The sequence below is a fragment of the Hyperolius riggenbachi genome, chromosome 2, assembly GCF_040937935.1.
Source record: "Hyperolius riggenbachi isolate aHypRig1 chromosome 2, aHypRig1.pri, whole genome shotgun sequence".
NCBI lineage: Eukaryota > Metazoa > Chordata > Amphibia > Anura > Hyperoliidae > Hyperolius > Hyperolius riggenbachi.
In genome coordinates this window covers 483,403,010-483,429,325 of record NC_090647.1, presented here as the reverse complement: position 1 = coordinate 483,429,325, position 26,316 = coordinate 483,403,010, and the positions used below count along the sequence as shown (strand labels likewise).

At 45.1% G+C, this 26,316-nt stretch overlaps 1 protein-coding gene across 1 annotated transcript; it reads right to left on the bottom strand.

Annotated features, from left to right (window-relative positions):
* Positions 1-1,782: 1,782 nt before the first annotated feature.
* LOC137544916 (uncharacterized) lies at positions 1,783-26,316 on the bottom strand. The gene is made up of 4 exons (XM_068266013.1): positions 25,990-26,316; positions 20,077-20,181; positions 13,401-13,470; positions 1,783-2,129 (listed from the first exon to the last, which is right to left on the bottom strand). Exons 1-4 carry the CDS (start codon positions 26,290-26,292, stop codon positions 1,837-1,839), a joined length of 771 nt encoding a protein of 256 aa, XP_068122114.1. The 5' UTR covers positions 26,293-26,316; the 3' UTR covers positions 1,783-1,836.

Genomic DNA, 26,316 nt, shown 5'->3' with positions numbered 1-26,316 from the left:
AACGAAGGCGATCAGAGTGGATAAGGGGATACCGCTTGTCAGCGGCTATCATGTAGCGAGCCCTGGGCTCGCTACATGATTTAAAAAATTTTTTTAAAGTGTTGCGCTGCCCCCTTGCCGCCAGAATTGCAACGGCAAGGGGGTTAACAAAAAATATGTAATAAAAAACACGTGTATATTTTTTAACATGAAGGCTATGTTGTATCTCTGAAACTTGCGTCATTTGTAATTGTCATTTGTAATCAATTGTCCCTCATACTGCATGGGTGTGGTAAAATTTGTTAATGGTTGGACAATCAAAATTGTATGTGTGTATTGATCCTAGCAAAATAAATAAGCCACAATGAGGAGGAGGCCCCACTCAAATTTTAAGATTTCATTATCAGTTGTGTTTGTCTCAGAAAATATAGTATCTGAACGTAGCTTTAGTATTTAAAGGACAACTGTAACGAGAGGGATATGGAGGCTGCCATATTTATTTCCTTTTAAGCAATACCAGTTGCTTGGCTGTCCTGCTGATCTTCTGCCTCTAATACGTTTAGCCATAGACCCTAAACAAGCATGCAGCAGATCAGGCGTTTGACATTATTGTCAGATCTGACAAGATTAGCTGCATGCTTGTTTCAGGTGTTATTCAGACGCTACTGCAGCCAAATAGACCAGGCAACTGGTATTGTTTAAATGGAAATAAATATGGCAGCCTCCATATCCCTCTCACGTCAGTTGTCCTTTAAAAGCTCAAAAATAATTCATTTATAAGGTAGTTTATTATTTGCAGATTTAAAAAAGGCAACAGGCCTTAGTTTACAGGCAGTGGTCCCACACTCCAACTGCAACTGCCTGGCCTTGTTTCTACCTAGTTAGTGTTCTTTCACAACCAAGGTCATTATCAATCAGGAAAAAAAAATGTTGAATATGTAAGAGCATGAACATGTTACAGGCTGCAGAAAACACTTTGCTGCTCTTTGTACTTCTGTTTACTGCCAACTGGCACAGATCCTGAGGAAGTAGGTACGCTCACAAAATATTACTGGTGATTTACCGCACTCCCCTATTTTTCTATTGACCATTTACTGACTTGTGTCGCAGTGAGTTGCCAGCACATCATTCTTTGATCTCCAAGTGCAGAAGGATGAGATTTATAGCAGGGAGGTTCTGCGAGCAAGCTACATTGACTGTAAGCAGCAGACTGTTATTCAAACTACAAAGCTTTCTTACTGAAGTAGGTATTACATTATTATGCAAGATGAATACTTCCAGGACTAGCTGACTGTAACCAGGGGTAGAATTGCGATATTGCTACAAATAACATTGCTTTAGGTCAAAGACAGGTAGGATAACTAGATCATCAATAAGGATTTGGGAAACCGGTTTTCCATTGCATGTACTAACAGACTGTAATTCTACTGTAGAGAACACATTGGTTGTGTTTCCTATTGTTCACAGTCTTTTCCAGCAGGGAAGAATCAGCAATGCTTCCTAATTGTATTAGTGATCAGGGTACAATTAGGAGTAGGTCTGGTAGATGAATGTTGTAAGTACACTTATACTTTAAGTAAGAGCTTGGATGAGATTAACAGCCTCACAGTTACATTGCACATGGTGCAGAAATGGCAGCCATTTTTTTGTCGCAGGTTCCCTTTAACTGATAAGTCAGCTCAATAGAAGATTTTTTAGCAACACTGAACAAGTCCTACATTCATGACGGTACAATCAATGGAAGATCCTCCTATCAATAGGTAGAGGTAGGGAGCGTACACCATGACACAGACGACAATCAGGTGACATTCCAGGGGAAGCTGTATTGAATCTTGAAAGGCAAGTGTTTAGTTTTCATTACTGGTCTACCTCCAGTTGTGTGTCCACATACTGGAAATGAGCACCATCGCAGAGCACAAACTGGGGGTTTTTCCTCCTCCACATGGTAAAAGAGTCCACATGGCCAGGCCAGTTTGGCAGCCGGATTCGCTTCACACAGCAGAAATCTTCAGCCAGTGCGAGCTGGAAGTCACGTGATGTGGATTGTCCCCAGGGATTGGAAGACAAGGTTTCACCAAGCGTTTCACCTACGTGGAACAGCGTATGCCCTCGGAAGTAAGCCAGGCACTCCAGGGAGAAGCGAGAAGTTTCTGGAAAACAGGAAACACTGAAGTAAAAAGTACAGCTACAGGAACCAACATCATAAATAAAAGAAACCTAAAGTACCTGAAGTGAGAGGGATATGGAGGCTGCCATAATTATTTCCTTCTGAACAATACCAGTTGCCTGGCATCCTACTGATCTTTCTGGAACCAGTAGTGTTCAAATTACACACCTGAAACAAGCAGCTAATCCAGTCAGTCTTCAGAGCCTCATACACACGCTTGACTAAAGTCGGCTGAGGCAGCCCATGACAACTGCCTCATGCAATAATCAGGCGTGTGTTTACAGAGGCTCAAGACCCCTGACCCCCAAGCAACTCATCCTCATCCACCCATCCCCCCCTCCCCCCCCCCCCGACTGCCGATCCCATTTGTGCACGCCGCTCCCCCGTCAGTGTGGGATTTACCTAAGTGTCCTTTGCGATCTACCAGTAGACCACTATCTACCTAATAGGTTCTCCTTTTCTAAAGGAGTTTTGCTTTTGACTCATCAGTCCACAGACCATCATTTGAAACATTTTGGGATAACTAAGCTGGGTTTTTTTCTAAGGAAATGTTGGTCACGGGTTTACGTTCCTCTTCTTCAGCAGTTGTTTTTGTCTTGCACCTCTCCAATGGATACCTTTTGACCAGTGTTTCTAATGGTGGAGTCATAAAGTCAGATAAAAAAAAAATAGAGTGCATGGACCTCATTCCACTTTGGTTCTCACTCACTAGGCGCCCACAACTGGAGAAGGTGCAACTTCAGGCATTGTATTCGACCTGAGGAAGCGACTTACACCGTGAAATGTGTTGTCATTTTTAGTGCTCAATAAATGTCCTTTTATTTTACCAAAGCCTACTGAATAATGAAGGTAGGACCAGGTTTATTTATATTCATTTATTTTAAAGAAATATTGCTAACATCAAGACATACCTAATCTGTCTGGGTGCCGCCTACTACTCTGCTATCTATTTGTTACCCCGCGCTAGGGGAGTCAACCACCTTTAGATGGTCAATTTTAAGGAGCTGCGACCTTCACCCAACAACTTCAAGACCGAGTAGAGACGATACTTCTCCACATGCTGACGTAGAGTGGTTGCCTCTTGTCTGCAACCCTGCTTTGTGAGCATATCTCTAATTACCTAAAGATCTTACTCAGAATAATAGTGATAATATACCAGATGGGCTCCCGGTCTTCTCTTGTTTTTATATAAGCCCGTACTCAGCTGTTTATTACTGTTGCAGTGTGACACAGAACTGATCCAATAGTCTACCCTAAAAATGTGTAGTGGAAACCAGAATGTTAGTTGTGGCCCATGCAGCTAATCAGCTAAACCCATCAAGGTATGTGTCATTGGCAAGAGTATTCCTGAAACAAGACAGAATACTACTCATATGTGACTAAATACTGCCCTCTACTGACCATACATACATGCAGTACTGCAAACAACACAAATCAGAATGTAATAGAATTATTCCCTTTAAGCAAAACTATACTGTAGGCTGTGTAAAGTCTCTAAAATATACATATACAGGGGTTAGACAAAATAATGGAAACGCCTAACATTTTTGCATCATAATCTTTGAACATGTTTTAAGCAATCAAATCTTGACATATGTTAATTTTTTTTGTTTATTATTTAATATGTTTAATTAAAATAATTGTTTTTTTACAGATATTTAAAACAAAAGTTGGTTATAATTTATAAAAATGGCAGATCTCTCAGACTTTCAGAGAGGCCAAATTGTTGGTGCTCGTATGGCAGGTGCTACTGTAACAGAAACTGCCCGAATGCTTGGTATTTCAAGAGGTGCTGTCTCAAAAGTAATGACTGCCTTTGAAAGAGAAGGAAAAACGTCCTCAGCAAAGCACAGTTGTGGCTGAAAGTCAAAGTTTTCTGAGAGAGACTGTCGGACTCTAAATAGAATGGTTAGAAAAGCTTGCAAGACTACGGCTCCTAAAATCACTGCAGAGCTGAATGAACACCTACAGAACCCAGTTTCCACAAAAACGGTTAGTCGGGAGCTGCACAAATCTGGATTCCACAGAACAACTGTAATTAGAAAACCTCTGCTCTCAAAGACAAATGTTTCAAAGCGTTTAGAGTGGTGTAGAAACCACCAGAATTGGTCCCTCAAGCAGTGGAAAAAATTTGATTTTCTCTAACGTATAGTTTACCTTATTTTCGACCTCCAGCCGAGTGTACGTTTGGAGACAGCCAAAAGAAGCATTTTATCCAGACTGCCTTCTCCCAACCGTAAACATGGCGGGGGTTCCGTGATGATCTGGGGTGCTATTTCTTGGAAATCCGACGGGCCAATGATTTCCCTTCATGGAAGAATTAACAGCCGAGACTATTTAGGAATTTTGGGCGACCAAGTTCATCCTATGGTTAAAGAACTGTTTCCGGAGGGGAATGCCATCTTTCAAGATGATAATGCCCCAATCCATACAGCTAGAATTGTTAAAGAATGGCACGAGGAACATTCTAATGAAGTTGAGCATCTCATCTGGCCACCACAATCCCCAGACCTCATTATTATTGAGCATTTATGGTCGTTTTTAGAGATTAAAGTAAGAAGTCGATTTCCGCCGCCATCGCCTCCAAGAACTGGAGAGTGTTGTAAGTGAAGAATGGGCTAAAATTCCCGTGGAAACAATTCACAATTTGTATGAATAAATACCTAAGAGAATTGAGGCTGTAACTGCCGCAAAAGGTGGACCTACACCATATTAAAGTATATTGGGCTTGATTCACAAAGCTGTGCTAACCTACTTAGCACCTTTGGGTGTGATAAGCATGGTGCTAAGTAGGTTAGCACCGTTTTGACAATAAGATTGCACGCAAAGTCCCACGTGCAAAACTTTGCGCGTGCACAGTTTGGTGCGCGCAAAACGTCGCACCGCCATGCGACTTTAATGTCGCATCCCCTGCACCTATAAGGTCGCATGGGGTGCGACTTTAATGTCGCACCCCATGCGACCTTAAAGGTGCATCGGATGCGACGTTAACGTTTTGCGCATGGGACTTTGCACGCAAGTTGATTTTATCACGCCTAAACTGAGTTTAGGCGTGAAGGGGGGCTTTTCACAAACGTGCTAACACTTAGCACTGCTTTGTGAATCAAGCCCATTTTGTTGATTTTCAAGGGGTTTCCATTATTTTGTCCAACCCCTGTATTATGGTTTAAAGAGGAACTTTAACCAAGAATTGAACCTCATCCTAATTAGTAGCAGATTCCCCTTTCCCACAAGTAATCTTTACCTTTTTTCAAATAGATTATGTGTGGATAATAGATAATAGATATGTGTGGCTGATATTATAGTTAAACCCCTATTATAGTCCTGACAGTTTGCGGTCTGTGAACCTCATTGCATTGTGGGGAATAATGGCTTTTTCTAACTGGCAAGCAATTTTTCCCTCTTTGCATAGAACTCTCAGTAAACAAACACTCCGGACAGATCACCTGGCAGGACTATAGATGTTGCCATCTATGATAAATCATAAAAATGTAAATCTAGGAGGAAGATTTTACAATGGGCAAACACAGACTTAACCTTTAACTCAAGTTAAACAGCTAAGTTTACGAGCTGCAGAGGAGGCTGCTCCACAGTGCAGTTTCTAGGCTAAAATACACCCAGGGCGAGGGTGTAAAAATTGCGCCCCCCCTCGCGGAGCCATGTATAGGTGCCCGCAGTATAGGTTAGCCAGGAATAGGTACCCCCAGTATAGGTAGCCAGGAATAGGTACCCCCAGTATAGGTAGCCAGGCATAGGTGAGCCAGTATAGTTGCCCCCAGCATAGGTTAGCCAGGTAGGTGCCTCCAGTATAGGTTAGATAGGGTGCCCCGGGTATAAGTTAGATAGGTAGGTGCCCCTAGTACATGTTAGCTAGGTGGGTGCCTCCAATATAGGTAGCCAGAATAGTTGCCCCCAGCATAAGTTAGATAGGTAGGTGCCCCCAGTATAGGTTAGTTAGGTGCCTCCAATATTGGTAGCCAGTATAGTTGCCACCTGTATAGGCTAGCTAGGCAGGTAGGTTCCCCCAATACAGGTTAGATAAGTAAGTGCCCCCAGTATAGGTTAGATTAGGTAGCTGCCCCCCAGTATAGGTGAGGTAGGTACGTGCTCCCCCCCCCATAATGGAGGGGGGAGCCGCAGCCGCGGGGAGGGCAGCCCTGCATAGATGCGTATACACACGCTGCTTCCTGTTTAACAGGAAGCAGTGTGTGTATACCCGACTCTGTAGAGGAGACCGGCGGTGAGTGATCGGCGATTGGAATCTGGGAGGTAAGTAGCTATTTACAGTGAGCGCTTCCCTGCATTAACTCTGCAGTCTGGAGGGGGGAGCACAGAGAGCGGCCCGGGGAGAGGAAGGGAGGGAGAGGTCGGGCTGCCCTCCCCGCGGCTGCGGCTCCCCCCTCCATTACAGCACCCCCCTCCCAATAGCGTTCAGGGCGCCCGCACGGCCCCTAGAAACGGGTCTGCTGCTCCATTGAAAGCACTGGAGGGCTTTGGGGGAAGCTTTGTGTTCTTGTGATAGCCATAAGTGTCTTCCATAAGTGTCTTTTTTGTAGGTGTAAAGTATAATTTTAACCTAAAGGCTCTGAGTAACCATCAGATTTTGTTTCCTTTAAAGCGGTATTGTCACCATAAAAATCAAATTTCAACAGCAACTGGTCTGAGTGTATTAAGTGCTAAAGATGCTAATCCTGCATTCAAAACTTGCAAAACCGTGCCAAAGAGTTGAATGCTGGGAGTTTTTTTTATCTATAATATATTTCTCCTCTTCCATTTATTTCCCTGCCTAGCTTTCTTATCTGAAACACCTCTGCTCACTTGTGTTTACAAGCAAGGCTGAGGTGACTCAACGATTGGAGGATAAGACAGTGTAGTTCCTAGTATACACCTCAGTGGGAGTGTCTGAAGACTCTGGGAGGAGGGCAGCTAATGAATACACAATGAGCAAGAGAAGGGAGGGGGGAAAACAAGAGTCAGGGAGGATATGATGTCAGCATTAGCTTGGCAAGATGGCCACTGCCTAGAATAGGATTTTCTGCTTTTCCTTTTTAAAATTCACAGGAATCATTACGTGGATAGCACAATACATCTGTTGTGATGTAAGTAGAAGTAGTATTTATCTACTTATATATGTGTTTTTTATTTCTAGGTTAGCATGGGTGTCGTTTGTTCTTTAACCACCCTGGCGTTTAATTTCCCCAGGGTTTCTGTGCAAAAAGTGTTTCAATTAATTTCCAATAATTTTCAACCTTTTTTTTTTGCAATTAATTTTTTTTTTAAATTGAATTCAATAAAGGTTATTGTATTGAATTTAAAAAAGTGTTTTCTGCAAGATGTTGATGACGCTGTTGTCATCAACGCCGATGACCTTGGTGTCATCAGCGCCGATCAACGGGGGACATGTGATCGCCGAGGGAGAAGCAAAATCCGCCAAGGGACATGGAAGAAGACACTGGGGAAGCTATCAGAGGTACGAGACGAGGGATCAGCACGCCAATGGTGAGTATAAGACCCAGATGTATAGGTAGCCAGATGTGCAGCCAGGTATATAGTGAGCCAGGTGTTTAGCCAGATTTATAGGTTGCCAGATGTCTTCCCCCCCCCCCCATCCTAGCACGCTGTGGGTAGTGATCTGTGCTACCCACAGCGTGCAGAACAAGCATCCAGCCACCCTAGGGAATCCCTGGGCAGCCAGCGGGGCAGAGAATGTGCGGGGGTTCCCCCTTGTATGCGGAGGCTATGTGGAGGGGGATCCCTTTCAATGATGGCTATGTGGGCGGGGGGATCCCCCTCTGTGCGGGTGGGGGGATCCCCCTTCAATGATGGCTATGTGGGTGGGGGGGGATCCCCCTCTGTGCGGGTGGGGGGGATCCCCCTTCAATGATGGCTATGTGGGCGGGGAGGGGGGGATCCCCCTCTCTGCGGATGGGGGGGATCCCCCTTCAAATGGTGGCTATTTGGGTGGCCTACCCCCCTCCAAACCCCCTCCCTCCCGATTCCCCCCCCCCCCCCGTCTCAGCCCGTTGAGTAAATGTGTGCACTCACCCGAGGGATTTCTCCAGCGACAACTGCAGCGCACTGTCTCCTCCATTTGAAGGGGGATCCCCCCATCCGCAGAGAGGGGGATCCCCCCCCTCCCCGCCCACATAGCCATCATTGAAGGGGGATCCCCCCACCCGCACAGAGGGGGATCCCCCCCCCCGCCCACATAGCCATCATTGAAGGGGGATCCCCCACCCGCACAGAGGGGGATCCCCCGCCCACATAGCCATCTATGAAAGGGATCCCCCCACCCGCACAGAGGGGGATCCCCCTCCACATAGCCTCCGCATACAAGGGGGAACCCCCGCACATTCTCTGCCCCGCTGGCTGCCCAGGGATTCCCTAGGGTGGCTGGATGCTTGTTCTGCACGCTGTGGGTAGCACAGATCGCTACCCACAGCGTGCAGTCAGGCATCCAGCCATCCTGGGGAATCCCTCTGATGAAAAAAAAAGGCAGCCGGCGGGTTAGAGAAACAGGAAATCTCCCTGTCGGCATGGACGAGCTCAGCTCGTCATTACCACTTTTTGCAAGTTTTTGCTGGACGAACTCAGCTCGTCCATACCGCCAGGGAGGCTACAAAGACATCCGAGGTGAATATAAACCGATGAGAAAAACAATTGCATCTATCCTCCTTCTCCTAACAAAATTACTTTTTTAGATATCCTACAGTTTTATTTTTTATGTAAATCTAGTTTTTTAAGTTTTTACTGTTTCATTGTCTCTGCTCAATGACACCTTTCATTAAAGTATGCCAGAGCTCAAATCTATGAATTATTGACCCTTTTTGTCCCTTTCCTGCTCTCAGAAGCCATTTACTGACAGGAAAGTGTTTTATGGCTGTAATTACCGATCAGTGAGGGTTATGCTATAGTCTGACCCAGTCCCGACCCGGACAGAACCTGTCACTTGCATACCTAATGTTTAACTCTTTCAAGCAGAGAAAAAAAAAAAAAAAAAAAAAGGAGGAACACAGCCCAGTTATTTATGTGCTTGGCACTATACAGACACATCTATCTCATCATGTCACCTCGGTTGTCCTTTAACACATAATTTCAAATCATAATAAAAATGACTGAACATTATTCATGCTTTAGGTTAAATATTTGGTAGCGCAGCCTTTACAAGCAACCAAAACAAGCGCCTCCTACAGTCACAAATTACCTCTCCACTGACAGTCGGGACAAATCTTATATTTTCAAACTGCTTCATTTCCTTTAGATCTGGAGGACAGCTTTATCCAACTATAGTTTTTAAAATGAAATTCACAGAGGCTTAGTGGGATTCAGGTTTGGACTCCAATTTGATTGCTTCCAAAACCCCAGAAAGTGCTGGTAAAGTCTGAAGACTCAGGTCATTGTCCTGCTGGAAGCTCCATGGCCTTGATCAGAAACCCAGCAAAAAAACAAACAAACAAAAAAAAACACTGGGTTCAACAGTGCCTTGGTAATCCTCTGTATACATGGCTAAAAGTGGTAATGTAGATAACTAAAAATTCTGGCTTCCATGCAAATTGCAGTAGCACAAGTGGCATTGTGCTACTGCACAGAAGCGCCCATACTAACACATGGGCAGTATGGCCGCACTCGTACAGGGAGAAGAGTGCAGCCGCGAAAACATACCTGACAAACTCTTGCTTTGTCAGATATGTGCAGAGGGCACCCAGTGCAGAAATGGGGACTTGTGGATGGTTCAAGAAGCCTCTGGACTATCCAGAAGTTTCCCTATACTGAGGTAAGCATCTCACTTTTATTTCTCTTTGGAACAGACTATCATTTATTTAATTTTGTCTGCACAGCTGCTTTACGGATTCTTTCTAGTAGACTACTAAATACAACATAAATATCAGAAGTTATACATCATAGTATACAGTCGCACATACATATACACACACATTTTTTTGGGGGTCTTGTTTACTTTTTTGTTCCCCTTTTTTGTTTTTGCTTTGATCTGCACTACTTCAGGTTATACTGAATTGGATGTCGGTCCATATATAATTGTGATGATCTATAACTTTAGGTTCTAGTAACTGTTTTATAGATAGTATTGCATTTTAGTTTGAATATGAAAGAAACATGCACGGTGAAGGGCATACATATGTACGCATCGCCAGTGAGTTGGGTCCAGGTGAGCAAATTGGCAGCTCTTCCCGTTTCCGCAAAACTCCCCGGTGGCGTTAAATACTATGCCCCCTGAGTTGTCGCAATGCGGAAGGAGGTGCAACTCGCAGGGAAGTTTTGAAAACAAAACAATAACATGAACGCATAAAAAAGGAAGAAGGAAGAAAAAAAAGAAAATGAGAAAAAAAAAAAAAAAAAAAAAAGGTCCCTATTCCCCACCAGCATTACAATTATTCAAAGCATATATAGGAGGTGAACATTGCCAGCACTGCACTGATTAAAAAAAAAACTAATATAGTGGTGGAATGAGGACCAAGGGCCCTGATGCAATTGCAACCTCAGGATCCCAAAAATTTGGGCAAAAGGCAAAGCAGAAAAACGTATCATGCAAACATCCCGATGCCGTTAAAAGGAACACTATCAATTAACATGTTTTTTTCAATTGAGATAGGAAATGTTTGGGAAGTGCTGCTACGTACTGGTGTATACATTTGAATACTTATCTCTGTTTACTGTTAACTAATTCCTTTCACACTTTTCTGACAGCAGTCTACTGTAATCTGATGCCAGAGTGGGCCATGAGGGGAGAAGGGGGGGGATTCTCTCACTGTGCATCTGTGAACTCTGTGTGTGCAGAGAGCTCAGTCAGAGACAGGCAGAGCTCTCTCACACAGAGAGCAGAGGAAATGTATCTTATGGGCAACATGAACATTTGTAATTGGCTTTTGTTTTTATATAACTGCTTCAATATTAAACTGTTTTAGCATGTCAGACTGCAGAGAGTCATACCTCTGCAAAGGAAACATTCCAAACGTAGCCAAAATCTACACACAACGAATGACAGCTTTTGCCTCTGATATTTAACATGAAAAGTAGGAAAATGTTTACATAGCTCCTTAGACATTATTTGTACATTGTCATTTTAGACCACTTGGTTTGATAGTGTTCCTTTAATTTCTATTCCTCCTCCAGGCCGACATGGACTCGAGGTAAGACGCAATTCATCTGGCAGCTATTGCTGGTGGCCGGATTAAAGGGGAACTGAAGTAAGAGGTATACAGAGGCTGCCATATTTATTTCCTTTTAATCAATACCAGTTGCCTGGCAGCCCTGCTGGTCTATTTCTCTGCAGTAGTATCTGAATAACATCAGAAACAAGCATGCAGCTAGTCTTGTCAGATCTGACTTTAAAGTCTGAAACACCAGATCTGCTGCATGCCTGTTCAGGGGCTATGGCTAATAGTATTAGAGGCAGAGGATCAGCAGGGCTGCCAGGCAACTGGTATTGTTTAAAAGGAAATAAACATGGCAGCCTCCATATACCTCTCTCTTCAGTTCCCCTTTGAAGAGAACCTGTACTGAGTAAAAATATTTCAAATAAACACATGAGGTAGCTTCAAATGAACATTGCATAGTTACCTTGCCATCAGTTCCTCTCAGAAGCTCACCATTTTCTTCTGACAATAATCCCTTCCAGTTCTGACAATATTTTGTCAGATCTGAAATACACCAGTTGCTGTCAGTAAAATATCAGTTGCTGTCAGTTATAGCTGAGAGGAAAACTGATGTACCAGGTAATGTCCACGTTTCCCTATGGCTCAAGTGGGCGATGTTACAGTTTAACTGTGTGCGGACCAGAAAGCTGCTATGGGTAATGACCATTTTCAAAATGGAGGACGGAAAATTCCCTTGATCACAGTGAACAAACAGGACGCGGGACAGGAGAAAGACACTGAGGAGTAGACTACATGGAAAGTATGTATGACTTGTGTATGCTTATTTTGACTTAATTTTCAGTTCAGGTTTTCTTTTAGTTTTTTTTGTTTTTATTTTTTTGGTAATTTTGCCTCCGATCATACTTTTCAACTTTCGGATTGATTTTATCCTATAAAGCAATCGACCAAAGAATCATTCACTATTGATTCCCTTCATAAACTGCAAATTTTCTATACAATTCAATCATAAAAAAATCGCATCAAAAGATTGCATTTGGTAAAAAAAAAAAAAAAATTGAATTACCGTTAATGTAGGACACTTAAGAGTAGGAAAAAAAAAAGTTTTACTCACCTGGGGCTTCCAGCAGCCCCCTGCAGCCATCCTGTGCCCACGCAGTGTCACTCGGATCATCCTGTCCCCGCCGGCAGCTACTTCCGTTTTCGGCGACAGGCCTGGGAACAGGAGGGATTTTTCGCTTTCCTGGCCGCAATAGCGCCCTCTATACTGCTATTGTGGCCGTGAAGAATCACTAGCGTTCCCAGGCCTGTCGGCGCCTGTCGCCGAAAAACGGAAATAGCTGCTGGCGGGGACAGAAGGTTCCGAGCAGGACTGCGTGGGAACGGGATGGCTGCAGGGGGCTGCTGGAAGCCCCAGGTGAGTAAAACTCATTTTTTTTTCTATCCTTAAAGAGTAACTGATTTAAATGAAATTTAAATCTCTATTGCAATGTTTTATTTACTTTTTAAGTGAGCCAAAAAGGCAATGCAGAAGTTAAAAATCAATCTAATTTTTTTACTATGTAGCCTTTTCCCCAAGCTCCGGACGCAAAGCCGCATATCAGATACTGCTGAGCATGCAGAGCATGCCTATGTCTGCCCGACCCCCCTCTCCCCCCCCAGGACCAGGTGCCGATATATTCTCACCCCAAACAGCTGACCGCTCAGAGACACGGAGAGAGAGTGGGAGCACTTCCAGCGCCGCCACCGCAGAGCAGCCGCCGCCGTGCATGATGCACGGCGGCGGCTGCTCTGCGGTGGCGGCGCTGGAAGTGCTCCCGCTCTCTCTCCGTGTCAGAGCGGTCAGCTGTTTGGGGTGAGAATATATCGGCACCTGGTCCTGGGGGGGGAGAGGGGGGTCGGGCAGACATAGGCATGCTCTGCATGCTCAGCAGTATCTGATATGCGGCTTTGCGTCCGGAGCTTGGGGAAAAGGCTACATAGTAAAAAAATTAGATTGATTTTTAACTTCTGCATTGCCTTTTTGGCTCACTTAAAAAGTAAATAAAACATTGCAATACAGATTTAAATTTCATTTTTGGGGCTAACAGTTACTCTTTAAGTTACCCTTTAAGATTGATGACAGCGTAAAGGCAACTTACCATCTGCATCTGGCCAGGCAAGGAACAGGGCTCTGTCTGGATAGTTCTCTAGCAGTTCAGGGCCTCCAGTCTAGACATAACAAGTTGTATGTTGAGTAGCTGAACCTGGGTCCTGTAACTGGTGTGACAACAAAAAGAATAATACCAACACACACAGCATGCATCTGCAAGCTATCCAATGAGCAGCTTTTCCTTTATCACTTGTGTTCAGTTAAGATTTAGAAAATAAAACCAATGACATTCATGTATAGCAGGAAAGCAAAAGCAAAGACATTGCCAATAGCACAAAACACAATTGAATCAGTCTCATATAAAACATGCACATTTGCAACCAGGGGTATAACTAGAAATCACTGGAAACTTTGGATGGTGCACCCTCCTGCCAATCCTCAAACCTGCAGAGAATAGAAAGCTTTTTCTCTCCGTGCCCAGACTCCTCCAGCATCACTACAGTACACAGCATTTGGGGAGGGCTAAAAATGCTGGGGGTAGAACAACCCTGTACACAAGACTCTGCTGAAAACTAAATAGGGATTGTCTAAAAATCTTAGTCTGCAAAACTTTGTATGATTCCTTTTCAGTGGCTGAGCAGATGCAGTCATTAGAACAATTGTGCAGAGAGCAGAAAGCTTTTTCTCTCCTTGCCCTTAGTTGTCAGTCTCTCAAAACGGGGCCACCTGTGACTTCTGGGTCCCCCTGCGGCTGCATCCCTTGCAGGGTCTTTCGTTACGCCCCTACTTGCAACCAGTATCCATGTTAGCATGGCCATGTAAATTATTAGCAATAGTCAATGCGGTGCAATTCATTCTGCCTTGCTGCAGATTTGTATGCAAATTCCTGCAACTTGAAAAAAAGAACAGCTGCTCTGAATTATTTGCATCTGATTGAACATGCGCTATAAAGCAATAGTTTATGTAGTATTTACTGCACAGATTTACCTCTCCAAGATGAACAGCATCAGACAGTGGTAGAATCACGCCCTAGGGCCTCTGGGCCCCATTCCTTTATACACATGACTTTTTGTCATGGAGGATGCAGTGTTGCGACTCCTAACTGGCTGTTACCATTTTGAGGGGATTCAGATAATGAGGGTAACCTCCGTGTCCAGTTAATTCATGGGTCAGAGTTAGTGCTTATTTGCAGGGCTAGTGCTAAACTTTTTGCTGCCCGAGGGCCCCTCCCCCCCTTCCCGATTTGGAATGATCACACAGCATCCGACAATTTACTCAGATTCATTTAATTCAAATGAAACACTGCTGCTCTCCTGCCTCCCCCCTCCTGACTCACTGTCAGACTCCTCACACAGAACAACATGCTGCTTTTCCCCAATAATGACCTCTTCGCCTTGCTCACAGTACAAAAATCTCTGCACCTGATGCAAACGTTTCACCTTGCTTCATGCCAGAACTGGCCCTGCTTGTTTAGGAGGTTAAAGAAAGGGAAAAGTTTTATGCCTTAGCTTTGGACCACAGGATAGTGTTAAGCATATCTGGATGGAAATGGTCAGCAGGAAAGGTTTATATTAATCTTGAGAATAGGGTAGTGGGCGTGTTAGGCATTGGTTAACAAGTACGGTTAGGGTTAAAAGACACCTGAACTGAGAGGGATATGTAGGCTGCCATATTTCTCTCCTTTTAAACAATACCAGTTGCCTGGCAGCCCTGATGAGCTATTTGGCTACAGTACTGTCTGAATCACACACACCTGCTTGTTTGGGGTCTAAACAGTTAACCTCTCTGGCGGTAATCCCGAGTGTAGCTCGGGCTAGCCGAGGGAAGCTGGAGCTCAATGCAGACTACAGCGTACACTTTCACTCACCTCCCGGGGGGTCCAGACGTTGGTAATCGTTCTCCTTCCTGTCCTCCTATGCTCTGAATCACTCTGGTGAGATCGCCGTCATCAATCTCACTACAGAGTTACAGCACCACCCAGAAGACGGAGGTAAAATTGCAACGCTGGAGCCCAGGGAGGTGAGTGAGAGCAGGGGCTGCTGCAGAGACTCTGGCGGCATGATTTTTTTTCCTTATTTTAGGGTCTGAAACGTTTTAAAATGACCCTAAAATGACTACTCTCAGCCTGCATCAACCTCTGCCTGGATTTTGACTACTCTCTGCCTGCAACGACCTCTGCCTGGATGTTGGCTACTCTCTGCCCGCCGCCTGCAACGACCTCTGCCTGGATGTTGGCTACTCTCTGCCCGCCGCCTGCACCGACTTCTGCCTGGATTTTGACTACTCTCTGCCTGCCTTATTTATACAGTTTCACTATTTTAAGTTTATTCATACATTTGTGTTCTAGTCTTTTATTTATATGCAGAATGTCTACCAGGCTTTTATTCTGGCATATTTTGGCGAGTTATGACTTAATTGGAGGCCTACAATTCTTGAAAAACAATGTACCGCTCTTGACTCCTAATTCCAGACAGAAATGCACCACCAGGGAGGTTAAAAGGACAAGTGAGTTGTGATCTAAGCAAATGGGCAGGCAATGGAGCAAAACGAGAAAATGGGGCAAGCAAATGCAAAATGGATGGCGGATACACTAACCGTGCCCGTTTTGCATCCGCTTAAATAAGATCCGACCCTCAGCAAAGCTGAAGCCAAACAGCAGCAAGAGGTCTACCTCTGTGTCCTTCTCACTTCAAGTTCTCTATAGAGACTGTGCATCTAGCGGTTTGCATGGACTTCAGGTTTACCTACTGAATGGCCATAACCTCTTGTGGAAACAAGGGAGAAAAAAAAAAAAAAAAAAAGTTGTGCCAGCAAACAGCCAGTTAATTTTCTACACCTGAAATTAAAGAGTTGGATCGTGTGCGTGTGTATAATAAAATTTGAGAAGCTTTCACCACAACCTTGAATGTGAATGTCACTTCTTTAAAGAGAAACTCAGACCAAAAATTGAACTTTATCCCAATCAGTAGCTGATACCCCCTTTTACATGAGAAATCTATTCCTTTTCACAAATAGACCATCAGGGGGCGCTGCAAGACTGATATTGTGGTGAAACCCCTCCCACAAGAAACCCCTCCCACAAGAAAAGTACATACTTTTTTTGGCAGTTTCCTGTCTGTGAACCTTGTTGCATTGTGGAAAATAGCTGTTACAGCTGTTTCCAACTGCCAAAAACCATGCAGCAGCTACATCACCTGCCAACACTAAAATGTTCACTGGAGTTCCTCTTTTAGGAATCAGGGCTGTGGAGTCGGTCCAAAATCCACCGACTCAGACTCCTCAGTTTAGGATTACACCGACTCCTCTAATTTGCATATTACAATTTTGTTGATTAACAGTATGTAACGTGAAATTCGTCTCTTAACTGCCAACGCTTAGGAATTTTACTAGACAACTGCAGTGAGAAGGATATGGAGACTACTATATTTATTCCCTTTAGACTAAAACTAGTCCTTGGTAAGAGTACTTGTAAAAGATACAGACCGGAACAAAGAACATCTATCAGGCCCTAGGCAATGTAACTGTGGGTACATGTAAGAATGATGTGCAGGTACTCTGCAGGGGAATGAGGAGATTCTTCCTCTATTACACATCTGAACATGGATCAGGCCCTAGGCAATGTAACTGTGGGTACATGTAAGAATGATGTGCAGGTACTCTGCAGGGGAATGAGGAGATTCTTCCTCTATTACACATCTGAACATGGATCAGGCCCTAGGCAATGTAACTGTGGGTACATGTAAGAATGATGTGCAGGTACTCTGCAGGGGAATGAGGAGATTCTTCCTCTATTACACATCTGAACATGGATCAGGCCCTAGGCAATGTGACTGTGGGTACATGTAAGAATGAGGTGCAGGTACTCTGCAGGGGAATGATGAGATTCTTCCTCTATTACACATTCTTCATGCACAATCTGAACAAGGTTTATGGGTGATAGACAACACCTCTGTGTTCAATGTGCACAACATTCTCAGTGGATTCCCTGCAGGTCTGTGGGGATAGCATATGTAGAGAATAGTACTACTGTGTAACAAAGTAAACCTGAGACAGATGAAATTAAAGTTTTATACATACCTGGGGCTTCCTCCAGCCCCCTTCAGGCTAATCAGTCCCTCGCTGTCCTCCTCCGCCACCTGGATCTTCTGCTATGAGTCCAGGTACTTGAGTCAGTCTAGTGTAGTGCGCATGCACACACTCCGCCGCCGGGAGCATACTACACCTGCACAGCACTATTGTGCAGGTGCAGAACGCTCCTGGCTGTGGAAGCGGCACGTAGCCAGACTGCTCTGACTGGCTGAATTACCTGGACTCATAGCAGAAGATCCAGGTGGTGGAGGTGGACAGCGAGGGACTGAATGGCCTGAAGGGGGCTGGAGGAAGCCCCAGGTATGTATAAAGCTTTTCTTTTAAATCGCCTCAGGTACCCTTTAATTCATAGTCACCAAACCAAATTTTAACATAATATCAATTTATTTGATTTCATGAGCAAAGAGAGTGCATACATTTGCATAAAGCCATAAACCAGCATCAATATACTTACAGGATAGATAGATAGATAGATAGATAGATAGATAGATAGATAGATAGATATAAAAGATTCCTGTGTACACATCATATATACTGTACAGTCACAATCAGATATGTATATCTGACTTAAAAAATAAGGGGACTGCTTTATTGAAGCAGCACAAGTAACTAATTTTGATTGGTTTATTTATTTTTGTGGACTGAACACAGCTATTACTGTATATATACATTATTTTTAATGACTATTATCTGAGAAATAGAACATTTTATCATATTTTCTATTTTAACCACTTCACCACTGAGGGGGTTTACCCCCTGACCACCAGAGCAATTTTCACCTTTCAGTGCTCCTTCCATTCATTCGTCTATAACTTTATCATTACTTATCACAATTAAACGATCTATATCTTGTTTTTTCCACCACCAATTAGGCTTTCTTTAGGTGGGACATTATGCCAAGAATTATTTTATTCTAAATGTGTTTTAATGGGAAAATAGGAAAAATGTGGGAAAAAAAATTAATTATTTTTCAGTTTTCGGCCATTATAGTTTTTAAATAATGCATGCTACTGTAATTAAAACCCATGAAATGTATTTGCCCTTTTGTCCCGGTTATAAAACCATTTAAATTATGTCCCTATCACAATGTTTGGCGCCAATATTTTATTTGGAAATAAAGGTGCATTTTTTTCAGTTTTGCGTCCATCCCTAATTACAAGCCCATAGTTTATAAAGTAACAGTGTTGTACCCTCCTGACATAAATATTTAAAAAGTTCAGTCCCTAAGGTAACTATTTATGTATTTTTTTTATTGTACATTTTTTAATTTTTTTTTTATTACAAAAAAAAAATAATTGGGAGTGTGGGAGGTAATGAGTTAATTTTTTGTGTAAAAGTAATTTATTTGTATGTGAAAAATGTGTAGGGTGTAGTTTTACTATTTGGCCACAAGACGGCCACAGTAACTTTTTGCTTTAATGCGACCTCCAAGCGTCCTGCCGGAAGCTTGGAGGAAGTACTTGGAGGCTGGGTAAGTTTGTATCGTTTCACAATGATCGCGCTGCCCATCGGAGAGCAGCGGATCATTGCGGGGCTAAGATCAACGAACGGGAATGGATTTTCCCGTTCATTGATCTCCGGGCGGCGGCGTGTTTACTAGCGGCGGGCGGCGTGTTTACGAGTGGGAGCGCGGGCAGCGGCGAGAGTGCGCAAAGTACGGATTTTTCCGTTCCTGGCAGTTAAAGGATGGAAAAAGGGACGGAGAAATCCGTACGGGCGGGGGTATAGTGGTTAATTACAGTTACAAACTCATTAGGAGTCGGAGTCGGTGCATTTTTTCCCCGACTTCGACTCCAGGCACCCAAAATTGCTCCGACTCCGACTCCACGACTCCGACTCCACAGCCCCGGTAGGAATACTGGTACCTTTTCTACCTTAGTCCACTGCTATCCAGCATAAGGGCCAGTACACACCAAAAAGCGCTAGCGTAATCGCAAATGCTCAGCCCTTTTTGAAGTGATTTTTCTAGGCGATTCTAAGCATGTGCCTAGCGATTTTGTAATCGTGCCTAGCGATTTTTGGAGCGTTTTGGAGTAGCGTTTTTTTTATTTTTTGTTACAGTACAGCTGTAATTGAATAGCTTCTGTAACAAAAACGCTTGGAAAATCGCCCTAGCCCTTTTCAGAGCTATTTTCCACTTTCCTATACTTAACATTGAGGCTGAATCGCCTCAGAAGTCAGCAGAAATGCTGCAGGACCCCCGTTTGCGTTTGGAAGAAAATCACATCGCTCTGAAGTGATCTATACCATTCAAATACATTAGCCAAGCCCTTTTCAAAAGTGCTGGAGTTTTTAAAAGTGCTCAGAAGCGCTCTTGGTGTGCACCAGTCCTCAGATACAGCTTGTGTTACTATAGGCGGCTCCAACCTCCACCAAGTTTCACCTGAAATTATTTCTAGATTTAATATACAATTACTCACAAAACTAAAGGTAAAAAAATTTACAGTACTGTGAATATAAAAAAGCCCTGGCAAAGCATGAAGAGTTGCACACAACACCGGGAGGATGAGTGAAGAGGAGGCACTGAGGAGACTGCAGGCGTGCACTCCACCAATCATTACACATGGGGGAAATACTGCAATGCTTGGGATGACGTTCATGCTCATTCCACAATCCTTGTATAGTAGACATCTTACCAGAATCTCTGTATAACGCATCTCAGGTGGAAATATATGGTTCTGGTCAAATGACACCACATCAAGGCCTCGACTCTGCAGCAGGTACTCCCAGTAACCGGTGCCCTGCACAGAGAAAAGACCTGTTGGCTTGTACTGAATGACATAATGAGGTTTTAGTAATAGCAGTCTGTAGAACAAGCAATATGGCACAGTTCAGCTGGGCCCTTGCACTGCATTTTTCCTGCATCTATTTACTTTATTCTTTTTCCCCCCTAACAAACTGGAAACGCAAATTAAATTGTGACATGAAAACGACAGATCCCATGGAAATTGCACCGAAAAAATTGGTGCGACTCCAATCTTCAGTGAAACTTTAGACTAGAACATCAGGAATGATTATTTTGGCCTAGGAAACTCCTGAGGAAGACATTATACTCACCTCCTCAGGCAGTGTTCCTTTGGTACTCAGTCCTCTACACCAATTCAAGCTTCCCTTCTTCCCCAATGGCAATGTCTGCTTATCATAGATCTTCAGGAACTCCAAGATGGCCGCCGTGACCTGCTCCTCCTGAGCACCAGCACTATGGCACTGGAAAACAAACTTCCTTCATTGACAGGATGGCTACCCAATTGTCAGTGAAGTGCACAGAAGTTACAGAGGGAAAAAACACTACACTGGTCAAGGGCAACAGTGGCATTCAAAGAAGGGTCTCAAGCAATAAAGATTGTGACCAGAAACTAGTGGGACTAGACAGTGTACCGGTTAAGGGCAGCTTTTTAGATGTAGAGATCATGATTCAAATCCTAGTTGAAGCCAGAAAGGAGTTGGGCAAAACTTGCTAATGCTCCAAATGCTCAACAGGTCGGCTTACTGAGCAACCCTTGTGCTTAGAACAGGGGTGGACAAACTATGGCCCATGGCCCGTAACCAGACACTTGGCTATTTCATCCAGCGAAGGAGACAGGCGGCACCTTTATACTGTCCTTTATTGCTGACCCATACACGCGTGCAACTTTCTCGGGGTTCCCATTGCATGGGCCCCGTATGTAAGTTTTGTTTTTATGCTATTTTTAAGCTTTTTTTACTATGAAAACTCTATATTAAACGGTTTACACTTAGAGTTGCCGTTTGTTTTTTTATGATGTTTACCGATATCCATTCGTGAGAGGAATCATTGCTGAATTGGTGGATCCTGGACAGACTGTTGCTTCCTGATGTCCTACCAAAGCCTTGATACAACCTTATAATGTGGGTTGTCACCAGCTGGTAAGCCTCTTTCCTTTTTTGGGTATCCATGATTGCAGGGCTGTGCCGTGACCCCAATATTTATTGTGGTGGAGATTTGCCTGCTCTTATTCTTTGTCCAGCCCGCCAATGCAGATCTTGCCTCCCCTGAAGGTAAACTGGTGTTGCAGCATCCAACGGACCCCGCACCAGTTCACCTGTTCCAAGCTGCAGGAGTCAGTGGATTTCGGCACAAGGGCTACGGAAAAATGGCATCTGAAGCCCACCTCTGGAGTCTATTTGCGTTTCCAGTGCTGGGTTTTGGGCACCATTTCCCCGTAGCCCTGCTCTACCTGTCAGCGCAGGAGATTTGCAGCAGTACCTGCTGAAATGACAAAAAAGGAGCGAAGTTGGAGGCCGAGAGTCCAGTGGTGTAGCAATAGGGGATTGCAGAAGTTGCGATCGCGTCGGAGGCCTTGAGCCAGAGGGGCCCACCCTCTGCCACAGTATCAGGGCTGTGGAGTCGGAGTCGGAGTCGAGGCAATTTTGGGCACCCGGAGTCGGAGTTGCAGTCGGAGTCGTGGTTTCAGAAACTGAGGAGTCGGGGGTCGCATGAATTTTGTACAAAATCCACAGCCCTGTTAAGTATTAGACTAAGGAGTCGGAGTCTGAGCAATTTTGGGTACCCGGAGTCGGAGTCGTGGTTTCAGAAACTGGGGAGTCGGAGTCGGAAGATTTTTGTACCGACTCCACAGCCCTGCACAGTATTAGCGCTTTATTGGTCCTATGCTGATAATATTCACTTCTATTGATGTGTTGAATAGTAGTAATCAATAACACACGGTTTCCTTTTCCCCTCTTGCACCTGTGGTTGTCCTTGATTGGTTTTGGTGCGCTGTATCAATTGTTATGTATAGAGTGCTTGGGGGGCCCCAAATGTAAAACTTGCACTGGGGCCCACAGCTTCTTAGCTACGCCACTGCGAGAGTCACCTGTTGGGTGAGTAGACTGTTTCTATTTTCAGATGCAGGGACATTAGGGGACATAAAGAAATAACATTAAAGGGAAACCCTGCCAAATGTGTTTTTTTTTTAAGGGAGGGAATTCTGCTGAATTATGCGTCTTGCCATCTCAGGGGTCTGCCTGCTGTGCCTGGGTTGTTTGCTGCTAAAGAGGTCTGGCTGCTGACATTCGCGGTGTGTGTGTGTGTGGTCTAAGTACCATTAGGGTAATTTTGCCTAACTGTGTTTTGGAAGTAAACTCAGGCCCACTGTCTTTGAGTTACACTGTTACATTACAGTTAGCTCGTTTTGCACGCTGTGCTCACTCCTATTCGGGTCCGGCCCTTCAGTCAAATTTAAGAACCTAATGTGGCCCTCGAGTCAAAAAGTTTGCCCACCAATGACTTAGAGGCAAATATGTTTGCACTCCACAGATTTATTTTATTTTTCTTTGCCAGGAGATGGGCTGTATAGGTCCCAGTGACCCGTCCTTGAGCTATGCATAAATGCCTTTACTGTATTGGCCTTTCTCTGTGTAGAAAATGTGAATAGGTGAAATCGAATTGCCTGTTTATTATTACAGAGCAGCTTATTTTATAGAATAATTATTAGGATCCCAGCTCTGAGAGAATAAAGCACACACACAATAAAAAAGTCTTAATCTTCAGCACATGGTCATCTACATACAATTCCAATCCAAAATTGGCTTACTTCAGTGGATGCTTGCCACACGCAGGTCCCAGCGCATAAAGCTGAAGGTATTCAGGTCACTGCCCCAGAATCAGCATGCATTCAAATCTCAGACACGCTCACCGAAGGAGACAGAAAACTGTGCAGCTTGGCCAAGAGGATGCCACGTATACAGCGCCAACACTGAGCCCACAATGCTGGTATTTGCCAGGAGAGCAGCTGTGCCTGAGAGTAGTCATGAGGTACTGTGGGCTGCTCAGCCTCAAACAGCCATGTTGTAATAAGCTGCCAACACACACTCATCTCCAGACAATCCAGCAGTTGGCGTACAGTAACGTTCTCTAATAGCAGCACATGGAGATTACTGCTAGGATTCTTTGATCGTGTCTTTAAAGCCACTCTGCAGTCACCAATATTTTCCCAGTGCTGTGTAAGCACTCTAAGGCGCCCAGCTTGTTTATATCTAAATCTGAACATAGGCACTCCGCTACAAATGAAGGTTGTGTCTAACCCTACGTACCCACATTAGTTGTCTGCTACTTCAGTTGTCAATGTGGTGGGAGCACTGGTGTCCCAGCATTGCTGGCCTCACCTTCAGTGATGCACCTGGCAGACCACTAATGTAGTTCCCTCAGTGGGGCACCTACCCTCTTCATAGCACAGCTTAGCGATATGGGCTGTCTTTGCAGTATGATGGGAGCCGCAGCCAAATCAGAAACGGCCATGGCTACTAGTGGAGACCGCTTCTAAAGCAGAACAGGCTGCTTGACAGACCAGATGGAACTTAGAGGAGAGAGGACACATGGGGTAACACGAGGATATAGGAGGACACATGGGGGAAGACAGGAGGACACATGGGGGGAAGACAGGACACCATTCGGGGGAGGTCATGTACAAGACGCTCCTGAAATATGGACGCACCAGGTTTAAATTATATTTTTTTCCCTGGTTTTTGCCCTCTAAACCTAGGTGTGTCTTATATTCTGGAGCGTCTCATACGATGAAAAATCATGTAAAAGCAATTATGACCTTTTGAACAAAGCATTTGCAAAGCGCATTAATGATCAACAGTGAGTACCAGGTCTCACAAACATCCTAACTTTCAAAAGTGGGGAAAAAATACTTTTTAAGAAGGCCTTTCAGCACCAAAAACTGTTTTCCAAGAATAGGAGGGCTGCATCAGTGAAGGAAAAGCCCAGCATGCCCAGTACTCCTGCCCCTGCCTTTACACCAAGGAAACGGTGTGTTGAATACGTGGGCACACCGTGATGTCATTGGAGAGCGCCAGGAACACATCCTCAATGCACAACCAAATTACTACACGAATAGTGCGCTCCCGCCTCTGGGAGCTTACTGCGCACGTAGCTCCCGGAGACGTAAGCGAGCAACCGTGTGGCCACGGCCGCGCAGCTGCAGTCTACACAGAGGAATAATTACACTGGGACCAGTGTCGGGGAACGGATGATTGTAAGAGGAAGGCGTGGGACAAAGCAGCTACGGGGGGGGGGGGGGGGGTCATAAGGCCATCCATGCCACCCCACCCCCCCAATCTACTTACCCATGGGTTTCTCCAGCTCCTTCCCGGCGACATGTCCCACAATGCAGCTCCGCTCGCAGCCCGGTGTTCCCGCCGGTACTGTGGCCGATCTCATACTGCGCAAGCACCGCTGTGAATCACAAGCACGTTGTCCACAGTGTACTGCGCAGGCGCAGTACACCGCAAACAACGTGGCCATGATTGACAGTGGCGCTTGCACAGGCGCAGTACGAGCCCGACCCTGTGGTCGGCCTCAGTACCGGCAGGGACGCCGAGCCGCGGGCTGCAAGTGAAGCTGCGTCGTGGGACATGTAGCCGGGAAGGAGTTGGTGGAAGCCACGGGTAAGTATGGAAAGCCTTATGATTTATTTAAAGGGGTTCTGCGGATGGTGAAAAACAACCCCAAAACTGAAACTTACCTGGGGCTTATATCGCCCCCTGTAGCTGCCGTGTCCCATGCCTTCCTCCTACGATCATCCGTTACCCGAAGCCAGTCCCGGTTTAATTATTCCTCTATGTAGACTGCGGCTGCGCGCCCATGGTCACGCGGGTGCTCGCTCACGTCTCCGGGAGCTTACTGCACAGTAAGCTCCCGGAGGAGCGAGCAGGAGCGCACTATTCGTCTAGTACTTCGGTTGCGCATTGCTTACCACTATGCAATGCGCAGATAAAGGTGTTCATTACCAGCATAGCACTAATGAAAACCTAATAAGATGGATGAAGGGTTCCCCTAATGGGCCCCTCTAGCCCAGGGGCCCCAGTGCGGTCACAACCTCTGCATCCCATATTGCTACACCACTGATTTCCAGTCCTCTCTCCATCGTTTCCCTGCTGTCCCCGCATTCACAATAGCCACCTCCGCAGGCTTAGGAAGCACTCGCATCCCCAAAGTGCCTTCAAAGATGGGTTCAGTACAGATCCATTAGTCTTCTGGAGTATGCATGTCCCCTTGTACATCCACAGTCTGCCCAAGGAGGGCTAAAGACGTATTCAATCTGCGGGTCGAACAATTTCACCAGACGGACAGCAGGGGAACAAGGACACGGAAAGAGGACTGGGAAGGCTCTATGGGATTCCCTCTAAACTGGTGGGTTTTAAACTTTTTGGGTGCTCACGTCAGGGTCACTTTAAGTGTTCTGCTGTCAGCCATTCATGTGAAAGTACTCAAAAGAAACTGCCTAGTTGAATTCACATCCCTACAATAGAAGTTCCAAGGGCAGGAAGTAAGGATTAACTCCCCCTTATATGGACACAAGTCACCCTTTCCCACACTACACAAAACTAAAATCCATTTATTTCCTGGAGCTCGCTCTACAGGTGTGCCTGAAGAAGACATACTATAAATAGTTAGACTATAAATACACCGTCTTTGCCTCCAGACATGAGAAGCCTTGTGAGGATGATTTCTAGATGAAGGAGCCTGCAGAGGGGGACAGTAGGGGGATCAGACAGGTGGGTGAGTGGCCAGGGGTACTCACAGCTCCTGCAGACACCAGCGGGAAGTGCAGGGCACACAGCAGGTCCAGCACCTGAGGACTAGGCACAGAGAAGGAGAAGAGGATCTGCAGGCGCTGGCAGCTGGATTCCTCCTCCAGGCTCCGCAGCAGGTGCAGCAGTTCCTTCCTGCGGGGGGCTGACAGCAGCGGATCGCAGAACCTGTGCACGTCTGGGGGCAGCTGCAGCAGCTTCCAGCGGAACAGGTCATAGTACAGGTTCTGTCCCTTGTGCTTCCTCTGCTCCATAGTTTCCCAGCGCAGCACGGAGGACAGAGCTGAGGCCATCCTGCTACCGGCCCCGTCACCCCC